Source organism: Lampetra planeri, chromosome 4, assembly GCF_965212315.1.
Source record: "Lampetra planeri chromosome 4, kcLamPlan1.2.h2, whole genome shotgun sequence".
Lineage (NCBI taxonomy): Eukaryota > Metazoa > Chordata > Hyperoartia > Petromyzontiformes > Petromyzontidae > Lampetra > Lampetra planeri.
In genome coordinates this window covers 7,317,572-7,333,917 of record NC_136110.1, presented here as the reverse complement: position 1 = coordinate 7,333,917, position 16,346 = coordinate 7,317,572, and the positions used below count along the sequence as shown (strand labels likewise).

The 16,346-nt window shown below is 50.4% G+C and overlaps 1 protein-coding gene across 4 annotated transcripts in view; it reads right to left on the bottom strand.

The window, feature by feature from the left end:
- LOC144717637 (myoferlin-like) overlaps positions 1-16,346 on the bottom strand; it is a 92,146-nt gene that overhangs the window by 25,467 nt on the left and 50,333 nt on the right. For all 4 annotated transcript variants that reach the window (XM_078593155.1, XM_078593151.1, XM_078593154.1 and 1 more), the window contains 12 exons: positions 15,182-15,288; positions 14,213-14,405; positions 12,935-13,090; positions 11,210-11,341; positions 9,884-10,044; positions 8,295-8,409; positions 7,576-7,678; positions 6,276-6,418; positions 4,018-4,188; positions 3,510-3,621; positions 3,071-3,148; positions 2,357-2,538 (listed from right to left, as the gene is read on the bottom strand). In XM_078593155.1, coding sequence (XP_078449281.1) covers positions 2,357-2,538; positions 3,071-3,148; positions 3,510-3,621; positions 4,018-4,188; positions 6,276-6,418; positions 7,576-7,678; positions 8,295-8,409; positions 9,884-10,044; positions 11,210-11,341; positions 12,935-13,090; positions 14,213-14,405; positions 15,182-15,288 — 1,653 coding nt within the window. The remainder of the gene's footprint in view (positions 1-2,356; positions 2,539-3,070; positions 3,149-3,509; positions 3,622-4,017; positions 4,189-6,275; positions 6,419-7,575; positions 7,679-8,294; positions 8,410-9,883; positions 10,045-11,209; positions 11,342-12,934; positions 13,091-14,212; positions 14,406-15,181; positions 15,289-16,346) is intronic.

The following is a 16,346-nucleotide window of genomic DNA, read 5'->3' as shown; positions in this document are numbered from 1 at the left end:
TAAATTAAATCACGACGTTTCGTCTTCAGGTACCTGAAGACGGAAGCTTGTGTTTTGCCTCCGAAACGTCGTGATTTAGCTTAGTTGTTTTTTCATTTATTTTTTACCCACGTGACTTTACCCACACAACCAATGAGTATGAATCCTTGCAGTCACGAAAACTTCAAATCTAGAAATATGGCATGGTCTTTGAAACCGATTGGTCTCCACTGTTCACCTTTTGACATTCTCTGATCTGACACTGGTGAGACTAGGCCCTAAAAAGAAGGCCGTCTCTGGTGTAGACCAATTAATCTTGATTTGAAGCTTTCATGGACTGCAGGTATCCATCCTCTTTGGTTCTTTCGGTAAAGTCATGGAGGTTGTAAAATAAAATGAAACAAAAAACAATATATCATGACGTTTCGATCGCAACACAAGCGGTCGTCCTCAGGCGGAAAAAATATAATCCAACAGTGGAACTGCTGAACCAACGGTGATATATTATTTTCTGTTTTATTTCATTTTTCTACCTACGTGACTTTACCGAAAGAACCAAAGAGTAGAGACGAATCAGTTTCAAAGACAATGCCATATATTATTATCAAAGCATGTTTTTGTTTGCATGTTCACCACTAGTACTCGTGGTTAATGCAGACTTGATGCCTTTAATTGGTATCAATTTGGTGCGTGAACTTATTAACACCTCCTGCCTTATTGCCAGAAAGGGTAAAACCTATTCCTATTTTTTCATTCTTTGATACTGGGAAAAAAGCCCCATGTCCAAATATACAGGCGTCAGGTTCAAACCCATGACCTCCTGTATACCAAGCGAGGTAGTTAACATCTCGCCCCCGTGGCATTCGAGATTCACTCCAGCCGCCCCCCCCCCCCACATGCCCTCCTCCCCCTGCTTGGGTTAGAAAAGGAACACGATACACCTTAACGAGTCCCTGTTTAGGCAGGAGACACCCAGGGGGTGCAATCCCTAGACAGGCTCGTCTTACTTGTTGTATGTTCACGAGCCCCCTCTGTTGTGACTGCTGACGATTTGGGTTCAATGAAGAAGAAAAAGCGTTCTGGCCGAACGATGCACTACCGACAGAGGTCGCAATCGGGTACCCGATACCCGTACCCTACCCGATACCCGGCTATCCGTACCCGGCCGGGTACGGGTACCCGTTTGCGACCCTGGTGCGGCCGGGTACGGGTACAGGTAGGCCGTGAGTCACTGGTGAGTAACCGTTTGTCACTCATTTCCCAACGTCTTGTCTCTTCTCACAATTCAAGTTCCTAGAATCAACCCACCCGCGCCTGCAACATGGCTTCATCCCAGAGGTCGCAATCGGGTAGTCGTACCCGTACCCTACCCGATACCCGGCCAGGTACGGGTAGCCGGGTATCGGGTAGGGTACGGGTACCCAATTACAACCCTGGTGCGGCCGGGTACGGGTACGGGTAAGGAATCAAAACCCGTTTGCGACCTCTGACTACCGATAGCTTTTCTACGAGAGGCAGCTGCCAGCATTCAAACTCTCAGGATCTTATCGATGCCAGCTCGCTGATCTGACCCTTTGGAGCTACCTGGCCACCTTGTCAAACTTGATTTGATTGCTACTGTGTGCGATCCCAATTGAGTAAATTGCAGGAGATTTTTGCGCCATCGGGATCTTTTGGTGAATACCAGTCGCAATGTTTAGGTATTGTTTTTATTTTAGCTTTTGGAGGAAACCCATGCAGAACACGGCTCGCGGAGAGGCGAGCGCGAGTCGGGAATCGTGCCTAGGCCGTTCTCAATGCAAGGTACGACTGTTAAACCACCGAGCCGCCCCGGGCGCACGAGAGCTTTAAAACGTCGTAGAGCGGTGGTCTTCATTGCAAGGCCCGCGGGGCCACTGGTGGCCGCAGGGCCCCTTCAGTCCGGCTCCTGACATGCGGCCCCCGACAATAGACAACAGTATTTCTTAGGTTTTTTCGGTCAAGTCACGTAGGTAAAAAAAGAAAAATTAATAAAATTAAAAAAATATAAAAATCACGACGTTTCGGAGGCAACACAAGCTTCCGTCTTCAGGTGGAACCGTCACAGCACGCTTGCTGTAATCAAGTAAAAATTTAACTTGCCTCCGAAACGTCGTGATTTTTTAATTTTTTTATTTTACTTTTATTAATTTTGATTTTTTACCTACGTGACTTTACCTAAAAAACCTAAGAATATGAATACTTGCAGTCACGAAAGCTTCAAATCTAGAATAGACAACAGGTTTAAAATGTGTGGCGGCCCTTACATTGATGATGTCTTATCGACAAAAGTGCCCCCCCCCACCCCTCTGAAATTTGGTAAAGAACGCTGGTGTAGAGCGTTGAAAGAGGCACTCACAAAAGTGTCAAAATCGAAGACCTCCACGACCACGCTGGGCGAGTAGAGCACAGTGGAGGATGGGTCGCCGTAGATTTCGATGTCGTGGAAGATGAGCGTCTGGTCCCAGATGGGGTTCAGCGTCGTCTTGATCGTCTCCGTCTTCTGCGACTGTGTCAGGAACGAGACGACGGCGTACGGATCTGGAAAAGAGCAGCGGCGAATCGATGACGTGCACGCACAGTCCCTCCCTCCCCCCGTTGACAATCCACTTGCCGGACGAAGGCCCCCCCCCCTCACACTGGGCGAGTCTGCGCGGTTTCGTTTGACCGTGCGGCGAGTCCTCGCGTAATGCTCATGCGATGAGGTTAGTTTTGTGCAACCCACTTCCCGCACCTCCGATTAGCACGGTTGGCTGCATACGGTGCGAAAGAAGTTCAACGCACAGTACATTCGTTGGGCTCCACTCAAACCATCACAACTCGCTACACGCGGCAACACGGTTTAATTCACACAAAGCTGAAAGCCAGATTCGAACACCTATGATCTCAGCGACAACCGGTTCAATATCGCAGACATCTGATCCAGCCCAGCCACCTCACGATGTACTCTTGGGGGAAAAAAATAACCCAAGAAGTTGATAATCTGCTTCTCCTAAAACCCACATTTCAAGCATTCACCAGTGTTGACAATGTAGCCACGTTTCACTTCAGAGCTCGCGGGAGCTTTAATTACCGGAGAAGCTCTCTTTGTCCAGTGCTACCAGGTCCCTGGCTTGGTAGATGTAGCAGCGAAGATGGAATTTGTGTGGTTCTGCAAAAACATGAGAAATTCAGTCGGGCAGTAAAATAACAACGATAACAGACCGTGCATCTTACAACAAAATACAAATGGAGGACTGCACCAACGAGGCGTGGAACGATTCACCGACTCCCGCCCCTTGTGACTCGACGGAATCGTCACGATTAGAGGTCACAATTCATCGGGGATCGATTCTCTTTGGCCGCTGCAAATATAGCGGCTGCATAGATTGCATCGCTGCCGCCGCCACCACCACCACGGCTAGGAATCATGTCCAGGCCACCCCCCCAATGATTGTGGTGGCCTTCGCAATGAACGCAGAGCGGCGCGCGTCCGCCTCCGTACCCCCCCCCCCTCGCGCCCAATCTCTCACTGTCGAAGATGCAGGAGATGGTGGGCGTGTTCACCCCCAGCACGCTCTTGGCGCTCTTCTCGTCTTTGTCGTCTTTCGACGAGTCGGGGTCATCTTCCTCGCCGCCGCCGCCCTGCCAGCGTGCACGGCGCAAAAAAACGGCGACCGAGCTCGTTACGGGCAAAAAGCAGAGCCATCCGAAAGTCTGCGACGGGATGGAGTTTGTGCTTCGTGACTCGCCATTGTCATTGTGTTGCCCGTGTCGATCGCGGATTTGTTCGTTTCGTGTGCCGTTTGTGTTTGCCATGTTGCTGTTGTGTTGTTGTTCGCCACGCGCTGTTGTGTGTCCTGCCACTCATTTCGCTCGCGTAATTGGCCGTTCCATGCCATTTAATTCCTGCCGCGCGTCGCCCTGCGTCGCCCGGTTCGTAAGCAACATGCCGATTTCGCGTCGCGCGCATTTTTTTCCGTGACCGCGCGCGCGCGCTCGCCCCCCGTTGCGTCTCGCCGGGGGCCGTCACCGACGCACCAGGGCGCCCTCCAGCGCGAAGACCGCCGCTTGGCCCAGCCTCTCCGCCGGCGCCATGCACCTCCGCCAACGGCGCCGCCGCTGAGTGTCCGTGCTCTTCTGCTCCAGGTGGAACTTCCAGCCGAAGAGCGACGCGTACTCCCAGCCCTCGGTCACCAGCTTCTCCATTTTCTGGTGGCAACAATCCCGGCACGCGCGGTGAAGGATATTTATTTATTTATTATTACGGGGCGGCTGGCACTGCTGCCGAGGTTTGCTCTTTGAGCCCCAGTAGCCTCCATGGTTAATACTGCAGTATAATTGCGGTGGCCTTACTGCAGTATTAACCACACGTGGATCATCCTTAATAATACTGCAGTATTACTGCCGTATTCCTGCAGGTACATTAATCCTGACTGCACGCCGTCTGCTTCACAAGTGGATGAAAAACAACAAAAAGTTTGACAGTAACCAACGGCACGCTCCAAATTTTAAGTTCCGCATGTGTAAAATCACACGGTAACATCGCCCCATATTGACAGACTATAACCATACTCTTCCGTGATACACATTTTCTCTCGCGGATAGCTTCACGCTATAAGAATGGTCTCAATGTCAAATGTGCTAAATTAGTGTTACTCTCAATAAGTTCGTCTGTGCCAAGTGCATCGCTCCACGTAGCCACGCGTGTCGATCATCCTTACGGTCGACACAACAATTGCGGGCAAGCGCTGTGGGTGAGCATCTATTTAAGAGTTAACATTGATCTGTAAGGTCCAGATATTTGACCTCCCCAAAACTAACACGGAGCTAATTCTCTCCTTAACACACACACACACACGCACGCACACGCACGCGAACACACGTCAACGTGTGCACCTTCTAGTGCAGCCAAGCATCTCCGCCACTCAGTGCAGTAAGTCAAGGACGGTGTTTTGAAAGTCAAACGGGGCATGGGCTAAAGTTCTCTTCAAACCGGATCGGCCACGTATGTGGTCAAAAACACCCCTCCGTGTTTAGCCACGGAGGGCTTCTGCAAACATCAACTGAATTTACACACAAACACAAGATCCTTCCCCGTATAGCCACACAGACGGTTGAGGCCAGTGCAGTTTAGCCAGCGCCTATTTGGGTCAGTTTGGTGCCTACCAGCAGGTGGCGAAGGTAGTGCAACATCCCCCCCAACCACTTTCGTCTCCCCAATGATGTTGACACCACAAAAGGTCCTTGTTTTTTAGGCCAAGTCAACATAGCGGAGGGCCATAACCAGCTTGGATACCACTCACTTCAGCCATGGCCAGGAATTGAACTCGGGCCGTTGGGTTCATACCATGGCGAGATAACCATTGCTCAACCGTTCCCAACACAGCAGACACGCTCAATTGCTAAGCGGGAAGGCGCGTTTCCAAATGCCACGTCAACCGTACAGCGTCGAAGTAAGCAGGGGACCTCAGGCAATTTCAGTTGCCTCTCTAGAGCCTCCAAAGACAAAGATCCCCTGTATAAGCTTTACAGACTGTTGGGGCAAGTGCTGTTAGCGAGGCGCACCTACGATGGTCAACATGATAGACGAGGGAGTGCATGGACAGCACCACACCCTTGTCTCCCCAGTGGCGATCTTTACACACCGCACCAGGTACTCATTGGAGGCCATGTCAATCTAGGGGAGGCCCAGGACTGGTTCCGATAATCGTCACTGGTGTTGGTGGTAGCAGTGAGCGGGTATCAAACTCCGGTAGCTGGGCTCGTAGAGCAGCGTGCCAACCACTAGCCACCGCTCCCCACCCCCACCACCACCACCACCACTTGGTTCAATGCACGGTGGTGGCTTTGCGACACATGGTCTGTAATCATACACCGTGGAGGGAGGCGAGGGTTGTCGGATCGTACAAATGTAGCGAAACTCCTTTCCCATGGGCGTCAAGAAGGAGCCCGAACACCGACTCGCCAGGAGAAGGAAGTACAGCAAGAAAGACGTGAACTCCACCCGTTACGTTTGCATGGGAAAGTGCGTTTCTCCCCCCCAGCACGTGTGGGTTTCCACCGGGTGCTCGGCGGATTACTCCCATGTGCAAAACACTTCATTAATTGGACAATAACGCCTCAACATAGAGAGGACCGGAGAGTTTGCGCAAATTGTTGGTGGCGCCGGCTCATCGTGCGGCTGCATTCCCCCCCCGCTCGTCCGTGGTTCCTCCTCGCACCCCGGTCGTCCTCCCTCGCGCTCTCTACGAGAGCGAGCGAATACCTAGTGGTAGAATGGCGCGGCAAGTTGATACCTCTCTGGCGATGTCCATCTGCTTGGGGTCGCGCCGACGTCTGCGCAACCAGCGCCGCCGCCGGTACACGTGGTACATCTTCTCCGCCGACACCCACTGCTTGGGCCGAGTCTCCGGAGGGAGGACGAGCCCGTACTCCCAGCCTGAAACAGAGTGCACGGTTCAGGCGACAACGAGCCCAACTCCCAGCCTGCAACAGAGCGCACGGTTCAGACGACAACGAGCCCAACTCCCAGCCTGCAACAGAGCGCACGGTTCAGGCTAGGACGAGCCCGTACTCCCAGCCTGCAACAGAGCCCACGGTTCAGGCTACGGGACGAGCCCATACTCCCAGCCTGCAACAGAGCCCACGGTTCAGGCTACGGGACGAGCCCATACTCCCAGCCTGCAACAGAGCCCACGGTTCAGGCGAGGTGACGGGCCCGTACTCCCAGCCTGCAACAGAGCTCAAGGTTCAAGCTAGGGGATGAGCCCGTACTCCCAGCCTGCAACAGAGCTCATGGTTCAGGCTAGAGGACGAGCCCGTACTCCCAGCCTGCAACAGAGCTCACGGTTCAGGCTAGGGGACGAGCCCGTACTCCCAGCCTGCAACAGAGCTCATGGTTCAGGCTAGAGGACGAGCCCCTACTCCCAGCCTGCAACAGAGCTCATGGTTCAGGCTAGAGGACGAGCCCCTACTCCCAGCCTGCAACAGAGCTCATGGTTCAGGCTAGAGGACGAGCCCGTACTCCCAGCCTGCAACAGAGCTCATGGTTCAGGCTAGAGGACGAGCCCGTACTCCCAGCCTGCAACAGAGCTCACGACGGTTCAGGCGGGGACGAGCCCGTACTCCCAGCCTGCAACAGAGCTAACGGTTCAGGCGAAGACGAGCCCGTACTCCCAGCCTGCAACAGAGCGCACGGTTCAGGCTAGGGGACGAGCCCGTACTCTCAGCCTGCAACAGAGCTCATGGTTCAGGCTAGGGGACGGGCCCGTACTCCCAGCCTGCAACAGAGCTCACGGTTCAGGCGCAGACGAGCCCCTACTGACTGGAATTTGAATTCACCACGTTCAATGAATTTACTCAAATGGTACTTTAATTAGTTGTTAAAATCCATAATGTGGATAACCACACTTGTCGGTTCCACTTACCAATTTAACATTCATTCATTATCCTCTGAAAATGGTGCTATAAAATTTACGCAATAATTGGCAAGACAGCGACACTCCGTCCACTGATAATACAGGAATATTGCCAGCCAATACTACAGTAAATGGTCCAATAAAAGTGAAGATGAACAAGAGCAGGATTTGTTCAAACCGTCTTCATCCACGGCTCGATTCTGATCCACATTCCAGTCCTCCATCAAGATCCACCCAGCTGGGACCTCCAGCTCAGTCTTCGGCAGGGTCTTTTCTCCGTTCTGCGCAACGAATCACAAGACCAAGGCGGGAAAACCCAGACGATCACAGTGGAAGTTACGGCTATTCAGCCTCTTCCTTCCAAACAAATGGCGCCAATTTTAAGATGAACTTAAATTTTTTTTTTTACCATTTTTTGCCAACTTTCTGGAAAAAAACCCCACCGGTTTACAATTATCAAAATACACCATGTACAGGTACACATAGTTTTGTCAATCCACTGCTGGATGAGGGATTCCCCATGCCGTGCAGGTTGGGGGGGGGGGTTGTTTGACTTTACTTGACCACGTCGGTCACTGATGTTTGCCACGACCAGGAATCGAACTCAGGTTATCCTGGTTCATAGATCAATGCACAAACAAATACGCCACTGCAGTAGCGTACGCATGTTTGGCAAGCGTAGAAAACTGCTCATTGTCAATTTCAATCTGGTAACATAAGCTGCGTTCAAATATTCCAGGATTCTCAAAGTACCACGTTGTAAGGTGCAGTCCTTCTCTGAAGAGGGACTTCCGCCCAAAAAACACTGGCCCACGTGAAGTTTGTTTTTAAATTTTCAAGAAAATAAGAAAGAGTCACAAACACACGTAGTCAATTCTAGTACCAAAGGACACGTACCACATCTGTGTAGGGGTCAGAGGCAAGCTGCCAATCTCTTCCAGGAATCCGATTCTCGTTCTCAAAGACTTCATCAGCGAAAATGGAGTGTCCAGCATCCGCATCCATCAGCAAACTGTGCGGGACACACGCACACACACACACACGCGCACGCACGCACGCACACGCACACAGAGTGGTACGTAAGCAATGCACGAGCAACACACACTACGCAGACCTGGGGTCAAATATCACTGCTACTACAAGCAACAATTGTCAGCTGAAATGACAAGTACAATTGTTTACAAATTAAATGACCACAATTGTAATTTATCCCAGGTCTGATTCTATGCTTTAGGTTTTAAAGACACTCCTGGAAATCTCGCAATTAAAAATGGTCGCGCTTTTCCCCGCAGAGCGGCAACAACTCTCTCGGTGTCAGAACGGCCCACAAAAGTGGATGTTACAGAGCTACTTCCAAGTAACCTTTTTTTAACACAGTAGGGAGCAGCACTTTCCCACAGTGAAATATATATTTGTAATTCCCTAGGCTGTGAATTAACTAAATTTGTTGTAAAACAAAAAAATGTTGGTGTCATCGGTCACTGGGCTGAGATCATCAACTCACTAAAGTTCAGAAGACTGGTGCCCGTTTGCGATTCAATCTTCACATCTATTATTATTATCATACTGTCAAATTTTAAACATGTACTATATTAGTTCAGAAAGCACCTCTGTTCATTTATTTAGCAAATCCTTTTACACGTGACTCTCATACAGTAAGCGCGCAAGATATGCAAGAAAAATAAGTTTGTCAATGTTATGTGTGAGTGGACGTCAGCCCACACACGTAGCACCTCCGTCGCAAACAAATGACGAATAAAAATAAAATAAAGCAGGGAGGTGGGCATGGTGGCTCAGAGGTCAAAGAGATGAACCGGCACGACTGGAGATCATGGGTTCGAATCCGAGCAGGTGACCGTGTGGTAAAACTGGCTTCTCGTTCCCGCTCGCAGTCCCTGTGTAAGTGCGGCACAACGAGCCCATTGATTTCCCCCTTTCACACAGACTCATGAGCTCTGTGTTCCGGCTTCCGCCAGCGGAATTTCTGTGCCTGCCGCCTTCCCTTGTTTATTGCTCGCGTTGTCCAGGGCTCTTGTTGAATTAATAAAACATAATAAAAAAAAAAACTGGGTTCTTAACTGCAGCAAGTTAATGGTCTCAACCTGTTCACCAATAAAATTCACCAAACACCCCACCCGCACCCCTCCCAACACATTCACATGTTGGTTCTCACTTAATTTGGATACAATCTAGCACCAGGAATTTGAAAAACATTGCTTTGACAGTCACGTGAAAAGCAGTGTCAAAAGAACTAAAAAGGCTACTTGAAGGGTTTTTCAGAAGTAATGCAAGCATCTCTCACACGGCTCTTCGCAAATACGCAGGGTTGCAATCGCAGCCCCTGCGAGGTTTCCAAATGATATTTCGTTGAATTGTCACACGGCACAGATGCAACGCATCGTGAAAGCGGCAGAGTGAGAGAGCGACGTGCAGGTACATAAACAGAAACCCATGCCACCGCCACTTGGGACAGGACGACACCTCACCTGCGCTCTGGATCAATGTACCAGTCGCCATCCCATTTCCAGCCGACAGGAGGCAGGAAGGTCTCTTTCTTCAGTTTGATTTTCCCGGTGACGTCCGTCCACTTGTGGCGCGTCAGGCCTTTCGTGCCCCAGTTGCCAAACAGCTTGCACTGGTTCTCGTACTGAACACATTCACACCCACACGGCGCTCATTCAGGTGGTTGGTTACGTTTTTGGGAAAAGTTCATCATCGTCTTCGTCATCATCGTCGGCCATGATCATTCCACTGCTGGATGAAAGCCTCCCCCAAAGCCGCAACAGTCTCTCAGCTGAACAACGTAACAATTTCACCTCGTACCTGAGCGTAAAAGACAAGCATAAAATAAGCAGTGGACAGCAGCGGGTATTGCAGAAATAACTATTTGTCGTTCTGTACTTTCCTCACCAACCCGCACCAACCAGCGTGGTGAAGTATGGTCAAGATATTCCTCATGGCCCACAAAGGCATGGGGTGATGGGGGGAGGCAATCGCACATCCAGCAGTTGCACGAAAAGCGGGCTCTTGTTCACAATTCAATATTCAATTACTTTAACATTTTAATGTATGTTCAACCCTTACAACTGCGAGTTTCACTTTGTCTTGCGGCCAATGAATAAATTAACCAACATGCCTTGGCCCCACACTTGCGATTTACAGTGCGGCACACAGGGCAAGGCAAGCAGGTGGTAGGTCGCGTAAATTTAGCTCTGCCCTGCAGCCATGGGGCGCAGGCACAAACGAAAACCGTCAGTGAAATTACATCAAGCGCCCATTCTTGTCACAGCGCGGACAAATAGCCGAGTGGTGGTTTGGCGTTGCACAACGTCGCACGAAGCAGGGCGAAGCCGTGAGACCGGAAAGTCAAGGGAGGAACACCAACTGAGCCCGTCCCACTTGGGGACTTAAAAAAATAAATATCGTACTCTCTTCGGTTCTTTCGGTAAAGTCACGTAGGTATAAAATAAAATAAAAGTAATCACGACGTTTATATTGCAACACAAGCAATCATCATCAGGTGGGAAAACCACAGGCAAGACATGTTTTTGCTGAAGTGGGAACTTCAAATCTAGATTAAAATAAATATCGTTTGACAAAATGGCTGCATACGTTTGCACAAAGTAAGCAAGCTGCAGGCTGGAAATGACTGATTTCCTGTTCAGCTTTGAATCGTGAAAGGTGGCGTTTGGCAATATTTAAGGTGGGTGTGTTATGAGCAGACGGCTATTTGTGCTTTAGAGTGAATTCACGGGATCGTAACTCTTTCACCGCTAGAGATGTGAATTCAAGGGGGCCACGTTCTCTCTTACCGTCTCGGCGAATACTGTGAGTTTGCCCTCGGAGGATTCGTTCAGTTTCTTCTCGTCGGCTGCCATGCCAAGCCACATGCGGATGCGGAGCTGCACCGGTATCTTGTTGTTCGTCGTCTTGTCCTCCGGGTACTGCGCAGAGTTTTAAACGCACATTGCGCATTGCGAGCGGCAAATTGAGACCATGGCAGAAACGCGGGCGACAATAACAGGACTTCGTCCGGAAATGGATGAACAAGGTGGGTAAAAATTATTACCGCGTGCCTTACCATCACGTAACCCATTCGCTTGGGCCATGAGGAGGCGCACAATGTTACCCATCGCGCATTTGTATTCGACGATCGACACCGTCTGAATGGCTGCTTCTAAAAGTTGTCAAGCTGCTGCTGTTGTAATGGAATTTCATTTTCAATAGTTTTTATTTTTCTGTTTCCTCCCCGTGCCCCCGGGGGTGGGGGGGGGGGGTCCACCCTTGAGAAAAAAAAAAATTCAGGCGAAATAATAATGAACGGGCACACCCGCAGTTGGGTCGGAAGGATGTTTGGTGGGGGTAAAAGCATGGGTGCTCCCTCGCCATCTTCACAGACGTTTGCTCAGTGTGGAAGAGTAGGCCAACATCCCCTCCAGAGGGGCTCTTGAGAGCTCCCTCTAAGTGGAGGTCTGCGAGCGATGGCGTGGGCAAGCTATTGCAGGGCTGCACCTTTACCTTTTTACTGCCAACTGTTAGATGTACAACACTTTACCCATAAGGGTTTTTGGGTTGAGAGTGCGTAAACATAAATGTGTCGTGAACACACCCACCACCCGACACAGCCAATTAGTAAGGGTTATATTGGTGGGTTAACGCCGCATTTATATTCACGTAATCTAATACCAAAACAACCTTAATTATTAATAATATTGGTCGTGAAAGCCTTCGTGTTAAACTAACATTTTGCCCTCGTGTGAATGTTGTTGAATACACACACACACGTGGCAACACCCACAGCTTGCCGCCTTTCACCACTCGTCTAATCCAGCGCATGGTGGCAAGATGTTTACAAGACGTTTACCGCATTGTGTGCTTACCGCATTGCGCACTTTCAGGGTGTGCTTCCGCGGCCATCTGGAACGCCCTTCCCCCTTCCGATATCGGGAAGCCACTGAAGCTACGCTCACATTTAAATCTAGACTAATAACGAATTTCTTCAGAACTGATTTGTGTGTTTACTGCGCTGTCTTTCCCCGCACTTACGATTAGCACGTTTGGCTACATACGGTGCAAAAGAAGTTCAACATGCATACATCAGAGGTCGCAACCGGGTACCCGATACCTGTACCCTACCCGATACCCGGCTACCCGTACCCGGCCGGGTACGGGTACGGGTAGCCGTTTGCAACCCTGGTGCGGCCGGGTACGGGTACGGGTAGGCCATGAGTCACTGGTGAGTAACCGTTTGAGTCACTGGTGAGTAACCATTTGTCACTCATTTCGGGTAGGGTACGGGTAGGGAACGGGTACCCATACCCGGCCGGGTACGGGTACCCTGGTGCGGCCGGGTACGGGTACCCTGGTGCGGCCGGGTACGGGTACGGGTAAGGAATCAAAACCCGTTTGCGACCTCTGGCATACATCCATACATGTTCAATGGGTCGATATCCTCCGGGTGCACAGAACATTTGCAAACTGCGCTGAACCGAACCGATGGGCCGCAGTGGGCGGGAAGAGTGGGCACACACACACACCTTGAGGAAGATGGTGCGGGTCCTGCCACAGTACTTCCCGCACGTCTTCATGCCCTTGCTGGAGTAGAGAACCTCGTGGGCGGGGATGCGAGCGTAGGCCACGCGCTTCTCCCCGCACACCATCCACACCACCACGTCCGGGAGGCTGTTCTGAGGCTGTGGGCCAAGCAGGGAGAAAGCGGTTACACAGCGCACGGTGAGAGAGAGAGAGATCATGCATGGAGTCTGCGATAAACCGAAGTTAAGACCACCCCCCCATCCTCCCTAACTTTTCCTTAGCATGCTCGTTCTTTCTTGACTTAAAGCTATCGTGACTGCAGGAGTTCATATTCTTTGGGTCTTTCGGTAAAGTCGCGTAGATAAATTAAAAGAAAATAACAAAAAAAACAACGACAAAAAACGACGTTTCCATCACAACACAAGCTATCGTCATCGTGCGGTTCCGTCGCACCGGAATGGATGACCGTGAATTTTTTTTGTTGTGCCCCGTTACCGGAACTTTTTGCCATGGTACGCAGGGACTCACGTTTTGCGGTAACAAAACAAATAAACACACAAAAGGTGCAATCCCTGCAAATTGCTTGCTCAAGTCACTGCTGGCGGGAGGAGACAGTATTAGCGTGAGCTCCATGGAGCTTCAAGTGGCACGGGGCGAAATTAAATGTCTTTACCGAAGCTGCGTCAAGTGCCATCGCTTGCAAGAAACATCGCCGCTCTGTGAACTTCTACCGGGAATATAAACACAGTGGGCCGTGTGACGATTTACTCCACTTGTAATTCAATGAAATAATTTGACAAAACAAAATGAGAGTTAAAATTTTGCTTTGCACTTAATTTGATCGTTAAATCAAATCCCAGTTTTAATGCAACGCGACAAAACATTTCCCTGCAGAAGGGCGCAGGGGGAAAGTGATCCTGGCTCCTGTGTGGATCAGGGAGGATCTCAGAGGCAGTTCTATGACATCAACTTCCACAGGGCCGCTCACCAACACACAGGGGGGGGGGGGGGGGGGGGGGGCTTGCACTGCTCTGCGAGTTCCGAATGGGCACCTCATCTCATGACGCGAGTCACGGCACATTTTCAATAATATTGTGGGGGCCGGGGTGGGGGAGGGGAGGAGGAAAGATAATTTAATAAAATTCCAAAAACCCATGGGTAAATCAATCCTCGCACATGTCACACAACACCAGCGAGCCACCACGGCTCGGATGCTCTCAAAGCACAGCAGGCTGCAATCCATGCGCAGAAACCGAACGGAGAGAGCGGCGGTCGCGTACCTCCTCGGCCACGGTGCGGAGGATGTCGAGCCAATCCTCGATCTCGGGAATCGTCTTGTCCACCTCGGTCGCCTCGTTGCGCAGGCGCCGGGCCCCCTCCACGATCTGGTTCAGGTGCAGCATGCGCAGCTTGCGCCTCTGCACGTCCAGGGGGGTCACGTTGGCGCAGCCGTCCAACGGCGGCATCGGGATGCTGTGGCGGTGGAGGTAGCGGTGGTGGTGGTGGCAAAGTGGGTTGGAGTGTAAACAACAATTAATGCCAATTCACCCGTTGTTCAAGGCAATGCACGAACATGACAGACACGACATGGTAGCAGTGGTAGTCATAGTGGTGGTCGTAGTGGTGGTGGTAGTGGCAAAGCAGATTGGAGCATAAAGAACAATTAACACGCCAAATCGCTCGTCGTTAAAGGCTTTTTCGGTAAAGTCATGTAGGTAAATTTTTCAAATTAATTTAAATTTTTTACCTACGTGACTTTACCGAAAAAACCTAAGAATATGAATCCTTGCAGTCACGAAAGCTTCAAATCTAGAATGAACAACACGACAGACAAGACCGATTGCGAGCAAATAAACACGCATGCCATTGTGCGACTAACAATAGTTGTAAGCTGAAAATAATAACCTGATTCCCATTAACGACAACAAGTGGGAAGCCAGTTGAGATTCGCTGTTAATTTAATTTGAGGGCTCATGGGCATCTCTGCACCTGGTCTCTGCGCACACCCATTCCGGACAGATCCCTCCATAAAATGGCACGCACCACGTGACTTTACCGAAAAAACCTAAGAGTATGAATCCTTGCAGTCACGAAAGCTTCAAATCTAGAACGCACCAATTCATTGTATGGTTTTCAAACGGGGCTGGCATCACACGCCGTGCTACCCGGGCACGAACAAACGTTCCGTCGTGAAGACAAGAGAGTGGTCTGAAATTAACGTTCGCAGAATCTCTTAAAATCGACCGTACCTGCAGTCTTCCAGCACCTGGTCGATGAGACTGAGCCACACCGACGCCAGCTGCTGTTGTGGCAGCTTGGCATCCAGAGCCATTTTCAGTTTGCCGTACATGAGATCCTGCAAATGCACGGCACATTCAAAGCAAAGCCGTTACAACGCTTTGCTTTTGAGACAGCCGCCCCCTGTACGCCGGGGCATCGCAGCTCATCTCAAACATATCAAACAGCACCCCCCCCCTCCCCACCACCCGTGGCAGCTGTCCCTCTCGGCAAAAGGTGACACAGCATGTATGTTGAACTTCTTTCTCACCGTACGTAGCCAACTGTGCTAATAGAAGGTGCGGGGTCGGGATGGAACCCACGACCTCCTGCATACCGGCCGAGGTAGTTAACATCTCGCAACTGTGGCGCCCGCTGGTTACTCCAGGATTGCATTATGTTGCGGATATTGGAGAGATTTTTTTTTTCTTCTCTACAGGAGTGCGATGATAACCCCCTGATCATCAGATCTCAGAAGGTAAGCAGGGCTGAACCTAGCTAGTGCTTGGCTAGGCAACCCCCATTAATAAAAGCCGGTGTATCTGGCTGCTGCACAAGTGTCTACAGAGGGCAGCAAACCCCGCTGTTGTTTGCTACATCTATACTCCCCTCCCTACCTTCACTCACGTTCCCCGACCAAATCATGACCGTCTGGTCAAATATCTCGCACGACACACACGATGCGGCGAGGGGGGCTCTCATCCAGCAGTGGATTGACAAAAGGCCGCTGCATACGCGAACACAGACGTTGGCGTCGATAAAAAAATAAAAATGGGGACGGTCATTGGTTTTTGACCCTTCTATCTGGCAACAAAACTGACACCTTTTTACAAGGAGTCATGTTTGCATAGACCACATTACGTAGTCCTAATGCAAACAAAAACCATAACCTGAGATGGTGCATTGTCTTTGAGTTGTGTGCCTTTTGGCGTCATCTGGTCCAACCCATGTGAGACTAGGCTCTAAGGAAAGCTGTCTCGGGTGTGGACCAATCAACTTCAAGGACAGTGCACATTATCAGAGTTATGGTTTTTGTTTGCATTATGACTGCAGGTATTATGGTCTATGCAAACATGACTCCTTGTAAAAAAAGGTGTCAGTTTTGTTGCCAGATAGAAGGGTAAAAAAACAATTATC